Genomic DNA, 26544 nt, shown 5'->3' on the forward strand with positions numbered 1-26544 from the left:
ACAGGTGATAATTGTAGAGCATAGCTACCTCCCCTAAATCTAGTAAAAAAAAAAAAAAAAAAAAAAAAGGAATTGAGGTTGGACTATCAGGTCTCAGAATCTTAGAGCACATGTGTCAAACACAAGGCCCGCGGGCCAAATCCAGCCCGCCAGGCCTTGCAATGTGGCCCGCACCGCGCTGTCATCACTGCACTCCGCTGTCAGTTTATGACATTGTCAGTTTATGACTGTTCAGTAAACCATTCGGCCCGCGATTTAGGCTGGATTTTAGATTTTGGCCCCTTCTCTGATTGAGTTCGACACCCCTAATCTTAGAGGAATAATCCAGCAGAACTGTAGCTTTAATCCCTGAGAGAATCTGTCCATCTGGCCCTGCAGAGGGATATGATGAGGCTGGTTGGGGTTAGAGGTGTCCCAAAGGAAGCTGAAGGCTACCGAAACCGGTTTGGCTCAATGGATAGAGCGTCGGCTTGGGGACTGAAGGGTCCCGGGTTCGATTCCGGTCAAGGGCATGTACCTTGGTTGTGGGCATATCCCCAGTAGGGGGTGTGCAAGAGGCAGCTGATCGGTGACTCTCTCTCATCGATGTTTCTAACTCTCTATCTCTCTCCCTTTCTCTCTGTACAAAATCAATAAAATACATTTAAAAAAAAAAAAAAAAGAAGCTGAAGGCTAAAATCAGTTATTGATCAAGGGTTCATGGCTTATTGCTGAGGTAACAATGCCAGATACTGCAAACAAATGGAAAGTATGGAAAGTAGGAAGTCCTTTGTCCCTGCTGACTTCCAGTATCCCCTAAAGGCCTTTATTGGTGGAACCTCGTGAGGCTAACATTTCTAAATGTAGTTTGTAGAGTCTGAGCAATAGTTCATAGAAGAAAGTATAGAAAAGTGAATTTGAGATATTTCAATAACAATAACAATAGATAAATAACTAGTACCATATCAACATTAGTTTATGATAAATTTGTAAAAATTTCCCAAATTAATACCACCTTATATGCTTTTACAGACTTTTAGGCCCTTTTAAAAAGAATCTGAAAACACCATGTTGTATCAATTTTCTGCTATACTGTATTACGGCTAGTGCCTTTCAGTACTAAGGAGTACCTTTACTGAACTATACATGTACTGGCTACAGAATCTAAACAAGGGCAATTTTGGAAGCGATCCTATAACTGGGGATAAGCAGAACTTGCCCCAACATTAGGCCTCCCACCATCAAGGGAAAAAAAAAAAAAAAAAAAAAAGCTAGACTAAGTAGAACTGGCAAGAATCCAGTCTTCTCCCTACCTCCATTTCCTATGAATTGTCTAATGTGGCCATTGAAAGAGGAAAACCAACTTCCTGTTCTAAGGTAGGCTAAGCACCATTGTCATGGAAAAATCAGTTCCTTTCTTTTGTTCCCTCTTCTTCCCTTAACTCAAGCTTCCTTGCCCAACCCAATCACCTCTAGTTTTCTAATGCGAGTAAATGACTAAACAGAGGTTAGTGTTCAGCATTTCACCTTATGGTGCACTTTTCACAAATGCCAATTTTTTTAATATTGAAGGATTTTTGTTGAACATTTGTAAAACATTGGGCATGACATTTTTCTAATCTTTGAACTTTAGGACCACAAGTTCCATCTGAAAAGGGTCATTTCTTCAAGTCTACATTCTTTAGTAATGAAAGTTAACATTCTCCTTCTACTACAATTACCTTTTGTTAATAACAATAAAGACAAGGGTTCATGACATTTCATATATTTCATGTTTGTTTTTTAATATAATAGACTAGAATATAGTTTCTATATCTGCATATGTTAATTAAATATTACATAGCACTCTGTCAATTATACAACACAAAAAAATAGCTGAATATTAAAATGGCAGTGTACGTATTAATAACAGTTAATGGTTAAGAAAATAATAATCAGGTATTCATTTAATGGGAGAGTCTACTATTTCCTGGTAATCCTGCCTTCTTAAAGTCCTCCAGTAAAGTTTATAGCCAGCAAGGACAAAAACACTAGTCATAATGATTATCCCTCCAAAGACATCATAGACACTAGGAAATATGTGTAACACTAGAAGCTGCAAGACCATTGCTACCACAATCTCCAAATGTTGTACTGTGCTGACCAAAGCTGGATGGAATTTGTCCAAGGCATAATAAACTCCTAAGAATGCTGCCGTAGAACAGACACAAATAGCCATGAGATAACTCCAGGTTTCTACATCTAAGGGGATAATGGGCTCTTGAAGAATGAACATAGTAGATATTCCCCAGACTGTCCCAGTCCAACCAAAGGTAAACAGTGCAGTCCACATGCTGATCTTCTCCTTAATGGATCTGTATACTATCATGGAAAGAGCAGTGGTCAGCCCAGCCATCACAGTCATAGTATATCCAAAGGCTTCTTTCCAAGCATTTAACGAGGAATTTTCTTCATTAACTATGTTGGGGATCATGACAAGACAAACACCTAAGATGCTACAAATAACTGTAGCCATGTCAATATAAGCCATTTTCTCATCTACAAGTAAAAAAGCCAAAATGGCACTGAAGACTGTAGTTGTGGCTCTCCACATAGTGGTCCCATTGCTGGGAGGAACTATAGAGAACGATGTGTAAGCACAGGTGATAGAGATGACGTTGCATATACCATAAAAGAAGAGTCGTACTCTATATCCACTAGGTCCGAAGGGGGCCTCCTTGTAGTAACACACAACTAACACAGATAAGACCTGCAAGACAGAACGGATAAAAATCAGTTCTAGAGATGGAACTTTAGAACGATCAGAAACAAGCCTAGTGAAAAGAGCTACACAGCCATGAGCCAGAGCAGATCCAAACAGCACTATCCACGTTTTTCTGGATTGAAAAATGTTTTTTTCTGCAAAGCTTTGGAATTGTCCAATCTCATTTGCCATGGGGTCTTCTGTTGGTGGAGGTCGGGTATCCATGGTTCCAAAAAAAGTTCTTCCTTTTCTTTTCATTTCACTCAACAGGCCTTTCTTTGGATTTTCTTCCATAAAATTTCCATAATCTTCATTAATTTCTTCATATCCATCATCCCCAGGCTGGGGATAATGAGAAGTGTATTTCACTGTCACTGTGTTAGGATGTATTTTCACCCGTTTTTTAACTGGATATTTCTTGGAGGGAGTATCCATTTCTTCAGGTAATTCTATTTAAGAAGAAGAAAAAAAAAAAAGACAAATGTACATATTCAATTGAAATTTAGTTTTAATTTCTATTATATATACCAATTCAATAACAGACTGAGTTTGTAACAGTTCTTTTACTAATATGTATATATTTTTATTGTTAACAGTATTACAGATGTCTCCCAGGAGTTTTTCTTTTTAAGTAACAGGAAGAGATAATTGGAATATGGCTTATCAGATGTATGAGTCCCAATAAAATGATCCACCTTTTTCTCATCTTAAGTCTGCCCCTGTTTCTCATTCTGCTTGTTCCTTGACTCATTCAGCTCTATTTCATATCTTTACATCGCTGACAACTGATGTTTTTCCATCTTTTCATTCCTACCTGTGTGGCTACCCATCCAATAGGAAAAACATAACCTAGATCAGAACTTTCCTTCTCATTATGTTCATGTGTTTATATTATAAATTGTGGGTAGATAAGTCTAAGTCTTTTGTAAAATCATTTATGTATAATACCAGAATTCGCCTTATATTACAAATTATAGTGATTTTTAAACATCTATTCTAGGCTTAGTGATTTTTAAACATCTATCCATACATTTTTCAGATATATGGATACAAAGAAATTAAAAAATAAAACGGATTTAGTGACATTCATACATTGTTGGTGTAAAACCTTCCTGATGACCATTTGGACAATATGTTTCTTAACTGAGATTTTACTGGATTTACTTCATACAATGGAACACTATGCTATTTATGCATTAAAAACAACAATGCAGATTTTTACTGACATGAAAAGATGTCCATGACACATTGTTGAGTGGGAAAAAGTTAAGTTTCTTGTAAGGATTATATGAGATTAATTCATATAAAACATTTTCCACAGTGCTAACATACTGTAAACTCTCAACAAATGTTAACAATAAGTTCAGTTTCCTTTCTCCTATAATTAACTCTTTTGAAACACTGGATATCTTTTACAATATTATTCTTTTCTTAAAAACTTGTGTTTGGCCTAGCCAGTTTGGGTCAGTGATTGAGCATCGACCTTTGAACCAGGAGGTCACAGTTTGATTCCTGGTCAAGGCATATGCCTGGGTTGAGGGCCCAATCCCCAGTGTGGGTGTGCAGAAATCAGCTGATCAGTGATTCTTTTTCATCATGGATGTCTCTATCGCTCTGTCCCTCTCCCTTCCTCTCTGAAATAAATTAAATATGTATTTTTAAAAAACACCTGTTTGTTCACTCAGCTCTCTTTCATTATCCATCCATCTAAGAACAATTTCTTTTCAAATGATTCCTCCTCTCCCCTCTAAAAAAAAAAAAAAAAAGAAGAAGAAGAAAGAAAGAAAAAAAGAAACCTCATTTTTTTTTTTTTTTTTTTTTTTTGTCCTCATGATATATTTCCTATTCCTTGCCAAAAACTCATCAGTTCCAAGGTCTTAAACCATGGTCCAGATATCAAATCCTATTTTGTTCTTTGACACCATCTGGATAGCCAACTGCTCTATTCCTATTTATTCCTTTCTCTTCTGAAGGACATCACCTTCAGTTGGAAGAAGTTCTTTAAAAAAACACCACATATGCCTCCAGGTCTTTCAGTTTCTCAGCCTGTACCTTCCACTTGCAGTCTTTAGTGCATATTCCTATCACATTAATCTGATGCTTTTTTCCAATTTGTATCAGGACATTTCCTCTTCAAATCATGACTTCAGCCCTAGCCTGTTTGGTTAAGTGGTTAGGATGTCGTGCTGCAGACTCAAGGGTCATGAGTTCCAGTCTGGTCAAGGGTATGTACCTCGGTTACAGGCTCGATCCTTGGCCCCAGTTGGGGTGTATGAGGGAGGCAACCTGTTGATGCCTCTGTCATCAATGTTTCTATCTCTGTGTCTGTCCCCATTCCCCTTCTATTATCTCTAAAAATATCAATGGAAAAATATATCCTAGGATAAGGATTAACAACAACAAAAAATCATGACTTCAATTTCAATAATCACAAATTGAATTAATAGTCATGGTCTCCTCACTCATGTTTGTAATACCACCATTTTCCAGTTCCACAAGTTAGAAACCAAGGAATACTCTGAATTATCCTTTCTGGCACCATACTTCCATTTAGTCATCACTCTTGTCTTTTTTAAAAATATATTTTTATTGATTTCAAAATGAAAGGGAGAAGGATAGAGATATAGAAACATCAATGATGAGAGAGAACCATTGATCAGCTACCTCTTGCCCACTCCACACTGGGGATCGAGCCTGCAACCCGGACATGTGCCCTGACCAGGAATCAAACTGTAACCCCACTGGTTCAGAGGTTGACGCTTAACCACACTGGCTGGGCTATCTTTTGTCTTTCAAATATTTTCCTTTCTTCAATTCCATTTTACATTTCTGTTTTGTTCTGTTTTGATTCTGTTTTTGTTATTGCTAATTCCTATCTAGAATATTGCAATAGCATCCTAACTAGCCGCCTTGAATCTCAATCCTTCTCCCCCATAATACATCTGTATTATACCACTATTATATTAACCTGTCTTTAAAAGACTCAAAACAAAAACTTATCTTAAGCTTTCCCATTCTCTATTCCTCTGCCTGGTTTTCAAGTCCCTATCTAGTGTAGCTTTTATCAATACTTAGTTTCTTAATATACATACTTTAATCCATTGTTCTCCCTTTCCTCACTCCCCACATACATATCATTTCTCTAAGTCTTTATTCTCAATAGTTTCCCCTCTGCTCCAACTTTCTAAATAATTTTTATCTTTTATGAAGGTTCAGTCCCAATCTGCCTTTCAGAAATAAGCCTTCCCTAATCACTCTAGCCACTTATTTTTCTTCTTTGTTTAGTATCTGCATTAGTTCTTCTAATTTTTGTAATCTAATCATTTTGTTATTTAGTTGTCTCCGCTCAGTAGGGTTTTAGCTCCAGTCATTGGACCCAAACTTGCTATATTAAATCTCCTTTCCTTGCTAGTCATCCAGTATCTTAATGATATTTCAGATCATATAACTTCCCACTTGCTGCCAATTGTTAAAATTATGATATATCCATTCAGAGCTTTTCCCTTCCCTACTGCATGCCAGATTTATAGCTCCAAGGCCATGAATAAGGAGAGGATGTGGGCTGTTATTTTACTCCTCCCCTCCCTTTGGAGAGTGTTGGGAGAGCAATATGGTCTGCCTCTGGGACACTTCCTCCATATCCCTCTTCTAGGCTCTAGCTCCCCTGGTTTATTGGCACATGGAGGAAGGAAAAGGAAGGGGACACATGTCTCATACCAATATATTGGCTGATGTTGTGTGATGGCTTTTTGATATTTAAACTTGGCTAGGCTGCACTACATTTTCCAGTTATATCTTGCCCTTTGATTGGCTTGATCCCTAAAAGTGGTAAAAAGTCTTAGGTATAAAGCTGGCTATTGAAACTTGATTATAATATAGTGGTTTAAATGTAGGCACTAATGTGACATTTGACACTAAAGAGCTGATAGGTAACTACCTTATACCAAAACAGCCCCAATGTACTTAAACATCCTTGCCATGAATGAATGTGAAAAGACTACAACCTAACTGGCCACCTAAAATGAAGGCCTTGACAACCATCTTTTCCAGGCTATCTTGAGACAACAGGACAGACATAGAATCTGTGCTGTTAAATGTTTCTCTTGAGACCTGCTGAGAGAAGCCACTCCTTCCTCTGAACTGATGAAAAGGGGCTCCTGTACTGAGGCCCCAAAGGCTGTCAGCATGATTCTACCCTCCTTATTCTGAACCCTGCCTGGAATGATGATAAGGCATAACCCTTAACTTCCCACTTGGAAAACAGATTCTTTTCTCTCTTTCCCACTGCAACTCATGAGAATCAGGAGGACTAGAGGCAGCATTTAAGTTTATTTTTAATTATATATTTTTATTGTTTGAGAGAGGAAGGGAGAGGGAGAGAGAAATATCAGTGATGAGAGAGAATCATCGATTGGTTGCCTTCTGCATGCCCTACAACTCAGCATGTGCCCTGGCTGGGGAGTCAAACTGTGATCTCCTGGTTTTTAAGTCCATGCTCAACCACTGAGCCCCCGGCCTGGTAGCATTTGTTGTGCTTTATTAAAACTTTTCAAGTCTGTATCTTTGTGTTAAAGCCCACTGCTTTAGAGAAAAAAGAATCTGCTTCTAGGCTCTCTTTCAGAAAAGAAACTATTTTCATTTTCCTGAAATCATAGTTCTCTGACAGGAAACAGTGGTGATGATGACAAAATATCTGTGCAGAATGTAGGAGAAAAATCTCAGTCACATCTGATAAGAGGTTAGTAAGAAAAATTTATGAAGAACTTATATAACTCAACACTCAAAAAAAGAGGAGAAAAAGGGAATCTAATGAAGAAATGGACAGAGGACCTAAATGGACACTTCTCCAAAGTGGATATACAGATAGCCAATAGACATGAAAAGATACTCAATGTTACTAATCAGAGAAATGCAAATTAAAACCACAATGAGATGTCACTTCACACCTATGAGAATGGCTACCATCAATACATCAAACAAGCAGTGGTTAAGGATGTGGAGAAAACAGAACTGTGCACTGTTGATGGCAATGCAGATTGGTGCAGCCACTGTGGAAAACAGTATGGAGTTTCCTCAAATGGAACTACCTTATGACCAAACAATTCCATTTCTGGGTATATATCTGAAGAAACCCAAAAGACTAATTCAAAGAATATATGCACCCTTATGTTCATTGCAGCATTATTTATGATAGTCATGGGAGCAACCCACATGCCCATTCATAGACAAGGAGATTAAAAAGCACACACACACACACACACACACACACACACAATAGAATATTACTTGGCAAAAAAAAAAAAGCGTGAAATCTTAACATTTGCTACAGCATGGATGGACCTAAAAAGTATTGTGTTAAGTGAAATAAGGAAGTCAGAGAAAGACAGCTATCACATGATTTTACTTACATGTGGAATCTAAAGAGCAATATAAATGAACAAACAAAACAGAAACAGACTTGAGAATAGACTGATGGTTACCAGAGGGGAGAGGTTTTGAGAAATTAGATGAAAAAGGTGAAGGGATTGAGAAGCACAGGTTAGTAGTTACAAAATAGGAAATATAGTCAATAATAATAAGTATTTATGGTGCCAGTTGAGTAGTGGAAATAGCAGGGGGAACACTTGGAAGGTGTATGCTTATCTAATCACTACGCTGTACACCTGAAACTAATACAAAATAGTATTGAATGTGACGTATAATTTTAAAAAAATTAAAATATTTTTTTAAAAAACTACTGATATTTCTATGGGATCTTATAGGCCCAGATAGCCACATCTGCTCTCTTGGTATCACTGCTCAATCAATGGTAACTTTAGGTAACTGAAAACATAGTTTCCTTTGATAATCATGCTGCCGAAACTGATTTGGCTCAGTGAATAGAGCGTCAGTCTGCAGACTGAAAGGTCCCAGGTTCGATTCTGGTCAAGGGCATGTACCTTGGTTGCTGGTACATCCCCAGTAGGGGGTGTGCAAGAGGCAGCTGGTTGATGTTTCTCTCTCATCGATGTTTCTAGCTCTTCTATCCCCCTCCCTTCCTCTCTGTAAAAAAAATCAATAAAATATATTTTTAAAAAATAAATAAATAAACTATAGAAATGTTCAGAAGAAGTCTCCCTATCCTCTGCCTTTAGCCTCTGGATTAGTCAGGGTTATCCAGAGAAACAGAATTAATAGGAGACATATGTGTAATTTTTAAAAGGAATTTACTCATATGATTATGGAGGCTAGCAAGTCCAAAATCTGCAGTGGGGAACAACAAGCTGGAGACCCAGAGAAGAGACAGTGCTGTAGTGCAAAGGCAAAGGCTGTCTAGGGCAGAATTCCCCTCTTCCTCAGGGTAGTCTTTTGCTTTATTCAGGCCTTCAACTGACTGGAAGAGGCCATCCACATTTTGGAAGGCTTTACTCAAGTCACCAATTTAAATGGAAATCTTATCTGAAAATATCCAAAGTAATCTTTGACCTCCTTAGCTGACACATTATCACAGCCTCACGCTCTGCTTGTCTTCCACATGCTCATAAGTTCTGGCTATTCCAAACAAACTACAGGAAATTCTTTAAATATGATCTGCTCTTCCATGTCTCTGGGTTTTTACATACTGTTCCTGCTTTGTGGAATACTCTCTTCCTGCGTTTTCATCTGGTAAATTTCAATTCATTCTTCAAGGCCGAGATTAAATATCACTTTCTCTGGAAAAATTTCCTAGGCTACCTTCTACCCCAATCTGAGTTATATACCCACCCTGGGACTTTCATTATATCTTCAATCATATAAAATATTGCTTTGAATGACAACTGTGTTTTTGTCTTTCTCTTTCAGTATAATGTAAAGGTTTTAACCCCACAGGTATTAAAATTAGGTATCACTAATTATTATATATTTGCAACACCTAGCACAGTTCTTGGCATGAGAAAGGAGTTTACTAAGTGTTTGCTGAATGAATTAATGGACTATTTTCTTAAGTGAAGCAAATTTTCTTAACAAAATATAAATAATATAAATGGATTTACAAGTCTAATGACTCAAATAGGGAGCCTTATTCATTAAAACACTTTAAAGTCCTTAACGATATGCAGGAACGATAAAGCATTAAGGTGTGCAGTTTGGCTAAAAGAGAATTTGTTTATTTGGCTTCTGTACTGCTAACTCTATTTCTGCTGCTAGGTCTCCCTTATTTCCTTTAACGTTAAGTTCTTCAGGTATAACTGAATCTGTTCATTAAGTAATGCGTATCTGCTTTTCCTAATTAAACCATTCTTAATCAAGTAGGAAGGGTACTAGAGATATATGTCTTTGAGCATCACCAGAATGAACTTCTGTTGCTATTTCCCTGCTTTCCAGTGCACATCACAATGTTTGGTCCAGTCAAGTGAGTCCCACCACCAAGTGTACAGTAGTTCCTCATCAGGCTTCTGAGCTTGATCAGGACAAGCTTCTCACTCAGGAGCTATTTTCCACCATCAGATCTCTAAGTAAAAAACAACTTTTTACTTATCCCTATTACAAAAGCAACATATGTTTATTGTAGAAAATTGAGAAATGTGGTAAAGAAAATAAAAACCACTCAGAATCCTACCACCCAGAAATAACTACTGACCCTCTCCAGGCCTTTTTGTATTTGTGGACATTTTCCCCCTAAAATGGTATCAAAAACTATAACTTATTTTATAACTTGCCCACTTTACTTACCAATACATTGTAAATATTTTTCCATGTCATTAAATACTCTACAATATCACTTTTAATGGCTAGTTAACATGGGTCCAACACAATAGGTTAATCATAAACTTCAGCTTTCTGAGAGCTGCAAGGCAAATGGGATGACCAACTGCCACTAATCCTTTATGCAAGAATAGATCCATAACCATTATGTAAAGAGCCACATATGTGAAAATGAACAAATAACAACTTTGAAGTCTTCCTATTGAATGTAAATGAAGAAATGGTTTTTGATGACCAGAGGCAGATGGTGGAAAAACAAATAGGAGATAAATCAAGAGTATTCATGTTTGTCTTTGTTCTCCATTCAGATATGATCTATGGAGAGAACCTAGCTGAGATTAAAAGTGAAATAAAGTGTGTCTTTATTCATGTTTGTGTATTTATTTAGGTTTAATACACTGTTTGGTTTTGAAAGGATTTGAGGTAACCATTTAGAGTTAAAAGAAAAATGAAACCACAAGAAATATCAAGCACAGATGCACCCAAGCACCTGGGATGTGTTCTTTTGGATTGTTTGGTCCTGAATATGGCTCTGGATTCTCTAATTATAATTATACTAGAGACCCGGTGCACAGAATTTGTGCACTGGGTGGGGGGGAGGTGTTTCTTAGCCCAGCCTGCACCCTCTCCAATCTGGGATCGGGCCTAAACTGACAGTCAGACATCCCTCTCACAATCTGGGACTGCTGACTCCCAACCACTCACCTACCTGCTGCCTGATTGCCCCTAAACACTTCTGCCTGCCAGCCTGATCACCCCGTAACCACTCCCCTTCCAGCCAGCCTGATCGATACCTAACTGTTCCCCTGCTGGCCCTATTGCCCCCAACTGCCCTCCCCTGCCAGCCCAGTCACCCCTAACTGCCCTCCCCTGCAGGCCTGGTCCCTCCCCACTGCCCTCCCCTGCTGGCCATCTTGTGCGATGGTGTGATGGTTAATTTGCATATTACCTCTATTATATAGGATAATTATGATAATTATGTTTATTTAACCCTTCTCTGTGCTAGGCATATATTAGGAACTTGATTTTTCCATTTAAAGATCAAAACAACTCTATAAAGTCGGTATTATAATCTCCATTTTAATGTGAGAAAATAGGTTCCGGGAGGTTAGGTCACTTGTAAGCCAGTGGGTGACATAATCTGTTAATGCCGGAGACAAGATTCAGATCCAGATCTTCTATACTAGACTGCAAAGTAACTATCCATGGTAGGCAGAATAATGATCCTCAACCCCTCACCCCCCACAGAGATGTCCACATTCTAATTCCCAGAACCTGTGAATACTTATATGACAAAGGGTAGTAAGGTTGTAGATGGAATTAAGGCTGTTAATCAGCTAATTTTAAAATAGGAAAACTACCCTGGATTATCTAGTTGAGTCCAATATAATCAGAAGGGCCCTCAAAAGTAGAAGACAGAAACAGGAGATGTGAAAACAGAAGCAAGGTCAGAATGATACAATGCAAGGACTCAGCCTGCTGTTGCTGACACTGAAAATAGAAGGGAGTCATGAGCCAAAGTAATATGGGCACTCTCTAAAACTGGAAAAGGCAAGGAAATGGGTCCTTCCGTTGAGCCTCTTAGAAAGGAACACATCTAGCCAACACCTTGGTTTTAATTCAGTGATGCACGTATTAGACTTTTAACTTATAGAACTGCAAGATAATACATTTGTGTTGTTTTAAGCCACCAGGTTTGTAGGTAATTTGTTACAACAGCTAACAGAAAACACCATAATTCTGTGAACATCTAAAGATTATATTTTTATTCTAGAAAACTCACAAAAGGTATATATACAAAAGAACTCCCTGCATGTAATCATTGATATCCCCTAGAAAAGAATTTTTTTAAGATCTGGGAAATTGCCCTGGCCAGATCACTCAGTTGGTTGAAGTGTTGTCTCATGCACCAAAATGTTGCAGGTTCAATTACCAGTTAGGGCACATATTGAGGTTGTGGGTTTGATCCCCAGTCAGGGAGCTTGCAGAAGCAACCAATTGATGTATCTCTCTCTCTCTCCCCCTCCACTCTCCCTTCTACTCTCTATAAAAATGGGAAAAATGGAGAAAAATACCCTCGGGTGAACATTAAAAAAACCACAAAAAACAAAAAACAAACCCAAGAATTGCTAAATTAGAGATTTTTAAAGTATAAAACTATGCTTTCTAGGAAATATGTTTGGAGACCCTTCTTGAAATCTGCTCCTCCAGCCCTTCCAATGATTTTAAAAACTTCTGATTCCTTGTGTTATATCTCTTTCTGATTCCTAATATTATACCTCTTTCAAAGAGTGAGTTTTGTTATCTGCAACTACATCCTGTCAGATATACAGACACACTGGTAAACCATGTAATATTTACAATTGATTCCTGTTGTCAAGGAACCTTTTCTGCCTACTCTACTTTTAACAATATTATTGTAATATAGATGCCAGTAAAGCATTAATATTTTGAAATTTATGGAAGAGTATTCATTCACACATAATGACAGTCTAATGAATCAAAGACTGAAGGTAATGCTAGTGATCCCGTCAATAGCCTTAAATTGCTATTAACTCTTTTCTTGATGAGATAGGATTGTGTATAATAGTAATTTATAATAGATAATGTGCCTACATTTTGTTCCTCATGTAGTTATTATTTGGAGAAAATAGCCTACAATTTGTCAAAAAAGCTAGAATAGATTTTTTAAAGAATCTCCCAGCATTGGTTGGTAGACTGAGATAATAATAACTTAAGATTTCTTTAATGATGGGTAGACAGCACTTTGAGCTCATACTGGAGAAATGCTTGCCAATAGTGATAAATATGGATTTAGGACTGCTAACTGGGACAAAATCTGAATAATTCTTTCAAGCTATCTTTTACTATTTTATGTGATTGCTCTAGAAATGCAATTATCAAGGCAAATTTGTTTTCTTATAACTCTTTTAAATACTCTGTTCACTCTCCCAACCACTTCTACTGAAATCTTCACCTAGAGCAGTGTTTTTCAACCTTTTTTGGGCAAAGGCACACTTGTTTCATGAAAAAAATCACGAGGCACACCACCATTAGAAAATGTTAAAAAATTTAACTCTGTGCCTACATTGACTATATATAAAGTAATTCTCTTGAATAGGAATCAAATAAACACAAAGAAAGTATTTTATAATTACTTTATTATGAAATATTAAGTAAACAAAATAGTGAAAAATTATAAAATTCTTGTCTTGTCTGCACCTACGGCACACCAGGCAACATCTCGAGGCACACTAGTGTGCCGCGGAACAGCGGTTGAAAAACGCTGACCTAGAGTCAACTAGCAAATTCCAGGCCAAGGGGCAAGCACTAGTATTAACTTAGACCTCTGATTATTAATTATTATTATTTCTGAGAAGACTCAGAGCCACAGAGAAGTCAAGAGCTTTCATAATATCACTCAATCTCTTCCCACATCCATGCTGGGCAGGACTTGTGAGAACATCTCAAGTTTTTTGAGTTGTGTGCAGCCCATGGTGGCTCTTTCAATCTGCCATATCCACTCTTTCAAGAGATCGAGGCACCAAAGAGAGCATTCCTTTGTGGCCTGGTCATTTCCATGAAAGGAAAAGAGTTTTCATTCATATTGTGTTCATAAATGTAAACTAACGCATTTAATATATGCTGATTGAACAAAAACCCTCATTCCTGAACTGTATTCTACAACTGTTCCTTGAACTTCATCCCATCCTGCTATCAGCTATCACAGGCTCTGCTATTTATTCTCCCATTTCTATCTTGACTTCACCTTTGGAATCATACTCACACTGTTATCATTGCGATTCGACTCTGTGTACAGGGAGACTGGTTCCAGATCCCTGAAGAACCCCCATCTCTTAGTTTGGCCTACTCCTGGACTCTATGCTGGCCCAGGATTGTGAGAACAACCCAGCTAGGATTCACCTGGAGAGGGGGCAGAATCTCTGCAAAGTCTTGGATTGAGATAACTTTCATTTGGGCTACATCATTAAAGAACTTCCAATCTAAAAATAGGAAGGTCCTGCCTGGAGAGTATTATGCTAAGAGAAATAAGCCAGAGAATGACAAGTATCACATGATCTCACTCATATGTGGAATCTAAAGAACAAAATAACTGTTGAAAAAAATAGATCCAGAGTCATAGAAGCATGGAACAGACTACTGAATCTCAGAGGGAAGGCAGGGGTGGGTGGGTGGGAAGAGATTAACCAAATAACGTGAATGCACATATGTATTGTATAACCTATGGATACAGACAATAGTGTGGTAAAGGCCTGGGGCTGAAGGCAGGTGTGGGCTAAAAGGGGTCAAATGGGGGTGGGAGGAGTTATTTATAATACTTTCAATAATAAATCTTTAAAAAGTAATAATAAAAATAGAAAGCCCATTCATCATACCTCCTTGTTATTTGAAGCAGATCCTGAATCATCCACCCACCCAGGAAGAAATAAGGATAAAAACCAAATTACCACCCTTAGTCATGTCCACAAATTACTATATGGAAAAAAGAACCAGTCTATAGCCAATTTAAAGGGAGAAGTTGGAGATGAATTCTGATGTTTATATCCACATTATTTTTTAAATATATTTTTATTGATTTCAGAGAGGAAGGTAGAGGAAGAGAAAGATAGAAATATCAATGATGAGAGAGAATCTTTGATCAGCTGCCTCCGGCATACCCCGTACTGGGGATCAAGCCCACAACCTGGACATGTGCTCCAGCCTGGAATCGAACCATGACCTCCTAAGTTCACAGGTTGACGCTCAACCACTGAGTCACACCAGCTGGGCCACATTATTAATCAGTTATTGATCTTATTATAAACTGTTATTGGGTTCCAAAAAATTAGTAGAATATGAAATCCTTCATTCTCTCTATGAGTCTCTTGCTCTTGAGAAAAAATAATTTACTCTGAGGCTGAGGAATGGCAAGCTTGTTGCATTTTGCAATCTGGTTTTGGTGCTCTGAGCTTGACAGTTCATTCTTTAGAAAGAGCTCCATTCTTATAGGAATAGCTAACTTTTGTAACCACAGCCATTGACTGAGCCTCCTGTTCCTGTCAACCATCTCACAAATGCACCTTATTACTCAGAAGAATCAGGGGATAAATAAGTCCAAATCTATTATCATCGCTGTACTTTGCTGGTAACAGGCCAATATGACATCATCTGTGAGGATCACTACATGAATGCCAGCAGATGCACAACAGCACCAAGACTGGATGACAGCTTACCTATTCTAGGCTAGGAGAGACTTGGGACACATAAGACTGAAGGATACGCTCTTCAGCATGTTAGCAAACATCAGCTTAAAAGAGGAATGCTTCTGGGGGGAAATTCTTATTTTGAGCGAAAAGCAAAAGCTGCCCAAGAGGGTGTGGGTCAAGGCTGCTTTCGTGAGGCTGGATGAGGCTGAAGCTGGGGGTATGGCTGTTTGGGTTGGGAATGAAGGCTGCTTAGTTGAACCAGGAAAGGCAATAGATATTGGATTCCAGAGTGGGCCAGGCTGGGAGGAGCAAAGTAGAATGTGGTCTAAAGAGGCTAAGAAGAGTTGGGTTAAACTGGGCTATGGGAGAATGGAAAAGGCCTGAGGATTTTGCTGATCTCTGTAAATCTGGATTATAGGAGAGGAGAAAATTATAGCTAAGAAACTTGGAGATGAAGTGAGGTAAGGAGAAATCTGATGGAATGGGTGCGAGGGTTAGGGGATTGATGGGAAAGGGAAGTAGAAAAGATGAACTGAGAAGCCTGACTCCTTTATACCCAATGGTGGTTAATGACTTTAGTAGATTGTAATGAACCATGTATACCAGGAAAGGAAGAGGTTAACTGAGGTTGAAAAAAAGCCTATGTGGCAGTTTTCAAACAAGAAGGCTGATTTGGCTTGTGTGAAGGCAATGATGCCTGATTTGGGGCTGAGCAATTTATGTCGTACTGTGTTAAAATCCATTCTGGCACGCCGTGATGAATGTGTCGGCTGGCAGCTAAGAACTTGCTGGAATGCAGAAGCCTTTCACCATTTATAATCGACACTTCCCCTTCCAGGAAAGAGCCATTCTCATCTCTGAAGCAATGGACTTATCAATTTGCATAAAATATGCCATTCTCAATGAACACAGATTTATCATCTACCATTGTCCTACTGTCTTGTAAAAAAGCAAATCAGTTAAACGCAATGAGGCATCATCTTTAAATTCAGCTATGCTTGGTAAATCTTTTTAAGAGTGGCAGGGAGTCTTTGCTGGAAGGGGAAGGGACAGAAATAAAACGATCCCTTTCTATTTCCATGTTCTTTGTGTATGTATCTAAGTGGTTAAATCGCCAATTAGGTTAGTTGCTAATTAAATGTAAAATGGACTACAGTGCTATTCTGATATGCTTGTTAAAGTTGTACGTATTGGTTGCTTATCCTTTACCTAACTCTCATGAGAAAAAAATGAAACAGCCTATCTGTATGCAGAGAAGCCTGCCAACCCCCCAGGTCATACATCAGTTCCCAAACAAAAATAGAATACCCAGGATCAACAGTCTATTCTCAAATACTGCATATACCACCTGCTCACATTTAATCTGTACCTGCTGCTGTTTATCCAAGAGAAAGCCAAGACTGAAATCCCTCTTGAGGATAGGACTTATGGAAATGCCAAAGAATTAGTCCAAATTCTTAAAAATTTGATTTCATTTAATCATAACAGTCTTCACACTAGATATATTACACAATGAAATTGCAACTCAGTCACATCCCCCTTATACCATATTTTATCAACCTTAGATAAGATAAAGCAATTTTAAAATGATGACCAGATGCCATTTTGTTTCAAACCATATTATAAGTCAAATTTTAAATGAAACTGGCAAAACTTGGTTTGTTAAGTGGCATAGCTAGATTTAGATTTATTAAAGTCATTACATATATATATATCTGTCCCATCATTGGTAGGGACAAGCACAGTATAATCCATCTTATCAAGTGTTAATTTTACCAGCAACATTATCAAAATTTAAAAGGTGTGCACTCTTTGACCCAGCAATGCCATTTCCAGAAATATATCCTAAGGAGATCACTAGTAAAGTACATAAAGATGTCATTCAAAAATATGCATCATGGCTTTCTTTGCACAATGAAAAATTGAAAATAACAATTGTCCTCTATTGGGAGACTCATTAAATAAAAACATCAATGCAGTATTATGCAGTCATCCCAAGACATGATGTATTGTATATCTTATTGACATAAAAAAAAATCTTCATGTCTCATTGCTAAGTAAAAAGAAATGTATAAAAGAGTATTTATGATATGGTTCTATTTATATAAAACAATGTATATCTATATTTATGGTGAGATTTCAATTATTCGGGATTCCTTCCTTTTACTTTAAATTTTTTTCCTACATAACTACGTATCTAAAAATTAGAAGGAGGTGGAGGGCGGAGAATCAAGCTATTTTCATCAGAAGAAAAAAAACAAAATATTGCTCTGTATTTCAGACAGACCAGAATAGTCACCCAGGAAGCCAAATGTAACTGTTATATTTCTGTAACTTCTGTTGGAAGGAAAATTGTGGATAAACAGACCATGCTACCGAGAGAATTTGAATCAATGGTGTCTAGAACCCAAATCAAAACAGAGGTGAAATACTAAATAAACTAAAGAGGATGCCTCTATCATACATAGTGTTGAAGGAATTAAGTCATTGTGTATATGTGCCTATATTACTATATTTTGTGACTAACAACAACAAAAAATAATGTGGATTCCAAATGGCAACAAAGGATATAATTACCATTGATTTTTCTTACATAAGTTACCACTCCAAAAATTTTCGTGTTAATGGGGAAAAATCTGACCTGAACAGATGGACCTCATACTGTTTTCTAAAACATGAACAGATTTCTGATCTTCTGGACCAGGAAATGAAGTCAGCACTAAAACAATAGACACTATCATCCACCTCCTAGAATTTCAATTTAAGAGACTGCTAATAAAAGCAACATTTCCCTCTGTAGGAATATAGCACAGTGATTATGTTTCCGTCTTAAAGGAACATGCTCTTCATACAGTACCTAAACATTGTAACACCAGAGGTACTGGTTGACTGATTCCCGAACTGTACCAATTTTGGAGAAATGTTCTTAGCAGGTAGCTGCCTCTTCATTCTCCAAGTTTCCAGGTTGGAAGTCACAACCCTGAGGGCTGCCACTCTGCCTGGTTAAATCTTCATCTCATTAGCCCAAGGGCCTCATTTCCTTGAGCATCTTCACAGGAGCAGTTTTGGCAAGTAGATGCCCTTGGGCTTGAAGACCCAATAAAGTAATTAGCACCTTTGAATTTTTTTCCCTACTCCATCACTTTCTAGCTGTGTAACTAACTTGAGGCTGTGAGGAGGCTGGTGAGGCCAAAGGACTGGGTATGAGGAGGAGTTGGGGCCAAGGAGTGGCCCATGAGTTCAGGATATTGGTTATATAAAAGGGAAATGAGCACGTAGTTAAATATATTGATAATGGAAGTCATATTTATCACCATTAGAGAAGGAAGTTACAAATAGAAAAAAGGTGAAGACTAGAATGAACCCTGTAGTATTAGAGTTGGAGATATTAAATTCATCAATTTTGCTGAAACCGGTTTGACTCAGTGGTAGAGTGTCGGTCTGCGGACTGAAAGGTCCCAGGTTCAATTCCAGTCAAGGGCATGTACATTGGTTGCGGGCACATCCCCGGTAGGGGGTGTGCAGGAGGCAGCTGGTCAATGTTTCTCTCTCATAGACGTTTCTGGCTCTCTGGCTCTCTCCCTTCCTCTCTGTAAAAAATCAATAAAATATATATTTTTTAAATTCATCAATTTTAATATAGAGATTAATTTAATATAGAGATTTCTATATTTATAGAAATAGAGATGTATGTGCATATGCGTTTGTCACTTTCCTGATTCTATCTCCTATAGTAGCCTAAAAATAAGGACACCCAATAGCAATAACCACACCTAGAACCCAGATTTTACATTTTCTACTAAAAGGAATCAGGCTGGTTAGAGAAATAGCTTTTGAAATGACTGAAATGGTTGGGACAGGAAAAGTTCAAGATGAACCTAAAACATCTTACACTAAAAAGTACTTCAATAAAAATATATCTGTGTCAAAGAACATGAAAACCAGCTTTGAATGGGATTCCAATGGTCAAATTTCAGCATCAAAATCAATAATAATAGTAATAATAATAATAATAATAATAATAATGGGTTATAATCCACTGAGTCAAACAGAAATCCACAAGTCCAAACTGATGTAAATAAATAAATAAAAAATAAAAAGAGAAGAGAAAACTCTTCCTTGTAATAGAATACCAACTAGTAAACATAAAATAAATGTTGAATTTAGAAAAAATGCCATTTGACAATCAGCACAATAATAATATATTCAAGCAAAAATCATCATAAAATAAATGACTGAAAGTTTGTTGAAGAACAGGATGTTTACATAGTTTCAAAGTATCTCCCCACAAAATGCTAATTAATTACAAAAAAATATCTTTACAGTGGAGAAGTTATCACCTAACCAAGTCATCAAAGTAAACATCAGTAGCAAAAAGACAAATCAATAGAGTATCTCTTAATAAGATAAATTGAAAAGAACACAATATCACTTCTATCATATTCTTATCAAAAATGTATAATTTGCATCTAATCATGAAGAAACATCAGACAAAATGAGGGACATTCTACAAAATTAATTGCCTGAACTTTAAAAAATGTCAAGGTCACTAAAAAAAAAGGAAGGAATGAAGAATGGTCACAGCACAGACCTGTATGGTTCAGTTGGTTGAGCATCATCCATATACAGAAAAGTTGCCAGTTGGATTCCTGGTTAGGGCAAATGCCAGGGTTGCAGATTCCATCCCCAGTAGGGAGTATGCAGGAGGCCCTGACCAGGAATCGAACCCAAAACTTTATGGTGTTTAGGACAATACTCCAACCAACTGAGCCACTTCACCAGGACTGAAAAGTAATTTTCACCCTTCATTAATTTAGGCAAAATTGTGATAATGAGACTATATAAGTCATATTTACAAATGTATATCTACCTTTATATACACACATACAATATAATAAAAGCCTATGTGGTGTCACAATATGGTCAGCAGGGGAGGGCAGGTAGAGGCAATTGTGCCAGCACGGGAGGGCAGTTGGGGACAATCGGGCCAAACAGGGGAGCAGTTAGGTGGCAATCAGGTCAGCATGGGAGCAGTTAGGTATCAATTAGGCTGGCAGGCAGAAGCAGTTAGGGGCAATCAGGCAGGCAGGTGAGTGGTTAGGAGCCAGCAGTCCCAGATTGTGAGAAGGATGTCTGACTGCCAGTTTAGGCCTGATTGGGCCTAAACCAGCTGTCGAACATCCCGGAGGGATCCAAGATTGGAGAAGGTGCAGGTTGGACTGAGAGACACCCCTTCTCATGCACGAATTTTGTGCACCGAGCCTCTAGTATATGATATATACACTAGCATGTCTATATTTAATATGGGGTAAACTATATACAATACCTTAATAATATATACAGAATTAAGCACCATGAAAATTGAAAAAGATTTTGAGATTCATCTATTTGAATTCCATTTTAAGTAACTGCTAATATATCCTCTACAACATTCCCAATAATAGTACAGTTTCTGTTTCAATACCAATGAAAACAGGAAACTCACTCCTTCTAACCTTCTCTCCTTTCATACAACACAAACTCACTCCTTCTAAAAGCAGCCACCTGGAAGTCGTTCTGATCGTTAGAAAATTATTTTTTAACATTGAGTCAAAATTCTCCATATAATTTTCAGAGGCTGTTCTAATATATTTCCTCTGGAGTCAATAACTAATTCCCTCTTCCATATGACAACATTTTATTTATTTATTTATTTATTTAAAATATATTTTATTGATTTTGTACAGAGAGGAAGGGAGAGAGATAGAGAGTTAGAAACATCGATGAGAGAGAGTCATCGATCAGTTGCCTCTTGCACACCCCCTACTGGGGATATGCCCACAACCAAGGCACATGCCCTTGACCGGAATCGAACCCGGGTTCCCTCAGTCCCCAAGCCGACGCTCTATCCATCGAGCCAAACCGGTCCCGGCATATGACAACATTTTAATATCAGGAACTACTATTTCCTACCCTCCTATCATGAGTTTTTCTTCTCCAGACAGAAAATTTCCTCTTTTTTCTATTATTTCATGTATAACTATGGTTTTCAGTCTTCTCACCATCCTTTTTTTTTTTTTTTCCTCACCCAAGGATATTTTTCCATTGATTTTTAGAGAGAATGGGAGAGGAAAAGACAGAGAGAACCATCAATATGAGAAACACATCGATTAATTGCCTCCTGCATGCGCCCTGAACCAGGGCTTGGGCTGGGAGGAGCCTGCAACTGAGGTACGTGCCCTTGATGGGAATCGAACCCAGGACCCTTTGGTTCACAGTCTGATGCTCTATCCATTGAGCCAAACTGGCTTGGGCTCTTCTCACCATTTTAACCACTCTTTTCTTTCTCCCCCGCCCCCCCCCCCCCCTACAATGTCACTTTATTAATTGGGGAAAATTGGATAACCATGCTTTTCTATAATCTCTCCTATTGAGGAGATGGTATTTCTGAGGTCAGCCTGAGACTACAGCAGCTGTTCTGGCAGTAATTTAATCAATATTTATTGAGTGTCTTCGATGCTAAGACATTATGAGAGATAAGATTAAGAAGACAAACTTTCTTGTGCTGATTGGAGCGTCCTCCTGTATACAAAAAGGTTGCAGGATCAATTCCCAGTCAGGGCACATACTTAGGTTGTGGGTTTGATCCCCAGTAGGGGCCTGTATGGGACGCAATTGATGGATCTCTCTCTCTCTCTCTCTCTCTCTCTCTCTCCCTATCTCTCTCTAAAAATCAATATCCTTGGATGAAAATTAAAAAAGAGAGAAACTTAAAGAACTTACATGTTCATTTGAGAAAAAATATCTATAGTAACACATGTCACAAAACAGACACAAGTGCTATACACATTAAAGGGAGGAAATTATAAAATTAAATAAGTTATTTGCTTTAACATCAGAGTACTAAAGAACAAAGCAAAAGTAATGACAATTCCAGACTAAACCTATTTTGCTTGGGGATAGCATGAGAATTGATAAAAAAAATGGCAGACTGGGATTTAAGATACATTAAAGGAGAAACTTCCAGATTAGAATTATCACATAGTTTTAGAAGACACAAGAGTTTACATAGTCATTTTACCCTTGAGAGCTCTGACAATAGGAACAATAATCATTTGTCCAGAATGATTTACATGCAACTTCATGGGGAGGCAAAACAAAAAAGACTAGACTATATGCCAGGCTTATATTAACAAGTTCTCTAAATTTATTATCTTACTTAATCCCACAACAACCCCAACAAAGTAGAAACTAACATTACTCAAATAATAATAATAATAATAATAATAATAATAACAGTAAGTGAAGCTTACATCGGTGCTTATTACAGCAGCCAGGCTGCAAATCCAGGCTGTCATCTTCCAGCCCAATTTGAGGCCATAACTATTTATTACCAAGCAAAACAATCTCAGGCAAACTACCACTCACATCCCCACAATCTTCCTGAGGAACTATTGGAGAAGCCTCTCACTGAATAATCTGTTCCTCCTCTGAGTTCAAGAACATTTTCTTCAGGGCTGTTACAGTACCTACCATACAGCATCACCGTGAATTGTGTGTGCAGCGCTAACCCCTGATAAAGTGTTACTGTCCCAAGAACAGAGATCAATCATGTCCTTATCTTCTTGGTATGCCCAGGTCCTAGGACAATGCCAGACTCAACAAACGCTAGGAGAATGAATGAGTCCTGTAGCATAGCTGGCCTGCGTTGGATAAAGTCACTCTCTTAACAGGAAACCTCTAATTCTGTGATTCAGAGCTTTGGTTGCCACCATTCTGCAACCTAACTCTTATCTTCTATCTCCTAACTCGAAATTCAGGGGATCCAAAAAGCAATGTGAGTACTTGGCTTTAGTTCATTACCACCATCAGCAGCCTTATTCACCTTTGGGATCCTCACCCTGTGTTGAACAATGGCTCATCAGAGTTACACGGAGACCAGAGGCAAAATAAATGGGAAATTCGATTACCTAATATTTCTATTTTGCTGTATCAAGCTCTTTTAAAAATTTTAAAAATATGTGTGTGTGTTTTTATTTCAGGGAGAGGGAGAGAGAGAGATAGAAACATCAATGATGAGAGAGAATCATTGATCGGCTACCTCCTGCACACCCTTTACTGGAGATCGAACCAGCAACCCAGGCATGTGCCCTGACCAGGAATTGAACCCTGACTCTTGGTTCACGGGTCAATGCTCAACCACTGAACCATACCAGCTGGGTTCATTTATCAAGTTCTTAAAATAAAAATCAGAGTTCAGTAAAGCTGCTGGTACTTTGGAGTCTTAAATAAAAGGAAAGAGATACAAAGCAAGTGATTTTCATAAGTCAGGAATGATTAAATAAACTGTAGTAAAGATGACTGGCATGTGGATTTAGTTCATATATAATTAAAACTGTGAAATAGTGTTAAGTGCATAGAAACTACTATACAGGCTCATTGATCACATATAATTCTACAACAACAATGACTATAGGAGAAACTAGAGCAAATAAATAGTTTAATGTGTATAATTCTATGTAAGGGCCAAATTTTGAAAATTATATATGTATATTAACATTTATAAGGCAAAATAAAATTTTTGTCCACAAAGGATAAAAAGCTCTGTGATCTTAGCTCATCTTTGACATTTCCCTACCATGTAGAAGGGTATTTCCTGTGTCCAAACTAGAAGGTAAATAGATGAAAAGTGAGAAAAGAGAAGGAGGTACTGGCGTGATTATCATTCTCCTTCCCATACCCACGCCAGTGGCCAGCAGTCAGTGTCAGTTAATATAACAATTTGGTTAGTTGGACAATCTATTGCTAAGAGCAGAACCGCAGAAAGAAAAATATGTGTGGCAATGGAAAATGGTACTTTGTCTGATTTTATAATCAAAATAATGCAGGAGAAACATGAGATAAGAATGGAACTGTAGCCGAAACCGGTTTGGCTCAGTGGATAGCGCGTCGGTCTGTGGACTGAAGGGTCCCAGTTTCGATTCCAGTCAAGGGCATGTACATTGGCTGCGGGCACGTCCCCAGTTGGGGGTGTGCAGGAGGCAGCTGGTCGATGTTTCTTTCTCATCGATGTTTCTAGCTCTCTATCCCTCTTCCTTCCTTTCTGTGGAAAATCAATAAAATATATTAAAAAAAAAGAAAAGAAAAGAAAAGAAAAGAAAAGAAAAGAATGGAACTATAGCAGTAGTCCATAACATCCTGGAAATGACACCTCTGAAAAAGTGGGTGACTTTTGTAGTGAGTGATGGCATTGAAAATGGATGAATGTATTTACATGTGTGCTAATAATTTTTTTATTGATTAAGGTATTGCATATGTGTCCATATCCGCCATTGCCCTCCCCACCCTACTCCCGTACATGCCCTCACTCCCCTGCTTTCTCTTTCCATTGGTTATGCTTACATCATGTGCGCTGTTTTTGCGCATATGTACATACGTTTATCCTACATAAGTATATATGAGATTCATGTTTATGCTCATATAGGTAATCAAGCCTGTTCGGTATACACTTTATTTATCTCACCCTATGGCAACTCACGTTTGCCCTCGGGGAAACTAGCATCAAAGGGTTGCGGTGTATGTGTCAGGCCTGTTCCATTCTGGCCATTGCCTTGGAGATGGGCTATTTCTGGCAAAGGTGCAGAGCAGAACTGCTAGGCAGACCAAGGAGCCTGAGGCACTTCAGCACCACGGACACGGTTAGCCCCATCAAAGTCTTTTCCGGCCGAACAGCCACACAGCCTGCCCTTCCCCGGCGCCCCCAGCCCTCTCCTGCTAGTGCGTCACTCTCTCGTGGCTCTCAGTCATCACCCACAAGTGGGCGTTCCGTCCCGCTCCGTGGCAAGCCCCGCAAAAGCTTGGCCGGAGATGCAAGTCCGTGCAGCGCCCCCACTCACCCCGGCACGGAGCGTCCTTCCTGCCGGCCAGCGCGGCCCTCCTGTCCACCCCTCCTCTCCAGAGGGGCCAGCCCGGGGCGCGGGGCGCAGAAACCCTACAGCGCCCAGCGGCTGGGCCTCTCTCCCCCCCGGGTGGGCGGGCGGGGGGGGGGGGGGACGGGGACACGGGTCCTGGGCCTCCAGCCGCCTGGCCACCGCCTGACCCTTCCTCCACTGTCTGCTCATGGTTGAAAGATTTCTAGAAACTGTTTCTTCTCCACGAAAAATCTCAATCCATATGGACTGGCATTCAAGAATCATAGACCTTGAGACAAGACACTAATGGAAAATTCTGATTGTGGCCATATTTCTAAAACCACCCAAGATTCTTTCTTTTTCTTTCTTTCTTTTTTTCTTTTTTTTTAAATTGTATTTGAAATCGAACCCGTGACTCCATAGGGGTTCACCCTTGTTTGGATGGGCTCCTGGGCCAGAGGAAAGCAATAGCCCCTGGCCTTTATCGTGGAGGCTGGGGAAAGACCCATACAAGCGACAGGAAACGGGGGTGGGGGGGCCTGAAGTGGGGGTGCGGGGGTCGTAGTTGATGCTGACTCCCCTAGAGAGCAGCGCAGGTGCCTGGGGTCCCCGCAGCTTCTCAGACCTCGAGCAGAGGGCGGGGCGCTTTGCCCCCGGCCCGCCCAACCCCAAAACAGGGGGGACTCTTTCCCTGCAAGTGCCGTGGCTCCAAACGGGTTGTGGGGTTCGCGGCGCGCTCCCACTTTTTCCCATGGGGCGGCCAGGCAGGCAGGGGTCAGGGTCCCAGGCAGGGTCAGAGTCCCTCCGGCTTTCGGGGCCCGATTACCTGCGTGTCGCGGTGAGGAAGGCGCGTTGGGTCCTCCCGCCCGGACTGCCCGCCGCCCCAACCGCTCAGCCCGCAGAGTCCGCGCAGCACGGAGCCTGGAAACCCGCGGCGGCCGGCCCGGGCGCTGAGGCTGCCAGGCGGGGCGGGGAGAGGGGCGCCGCCGGAGCGGGCACC

General features: G+C 39.2%; 1 protein-coding gene across 3 annotated transcripts; it reads right to left on the reverse strand.

Moving 5' to 3' along the window:
- Nucleotides 1–663: 663 nt before the first annotated feature.
- SLC35G2 (solute carrier family 35 member G2) lies at nucleotides 664–26544 on the reverse strand. Of its 3 annotated transcripts, XM_084901791.1 has the most exons (3): nucleotides 26371–26514; nucleotides 6440–6541; nucleotides 664–3171 (listed from the first exon to the last, which is right to left on the reverse strand). In XM_084901791.1, exon 3 carries the CDS (start codon nucleotides 3155–3157, stop codon nucleotides 1922–1924), a length of 1236 nt encoding a protein of 411 aa, XP_084757917.1. In that variant the 5' UTR covers nucleotides 3158–3171; nucleotides 6440–6541; nucleotides 26371–26514; the 3' UTR covers nucleotides 664–1921. The 3 variants fall into 3 exon arrangements, with proteins under 3 accessions (XP_084757917.1, XP_084757916.1, XP_084757918.1); XM_084901790.1 differs by lacking the exon at nucleotides 6440–6541 and having other exon boundaries at nucleotides 26371–26544; XM_084901792.1 differs by lacking the exons at nucleotides 6440–6541; nucleotides 26371–26514 and adding an exon at nucleotides 25530–25635.

This window comes from Pipistrellus hanaki (assembly GCF_964339955.1).
Source record: "Pipistrellus hanaki genome assembly, chromosome: 13".
NCBI classification, from domain to species: domain Eukaryota; kingdom Metazoa; phylum Chordata; class Mammalia; order Chiroptera; family Vespertilionidae; genus Pipistrellus; species Pipistrellus hanaki.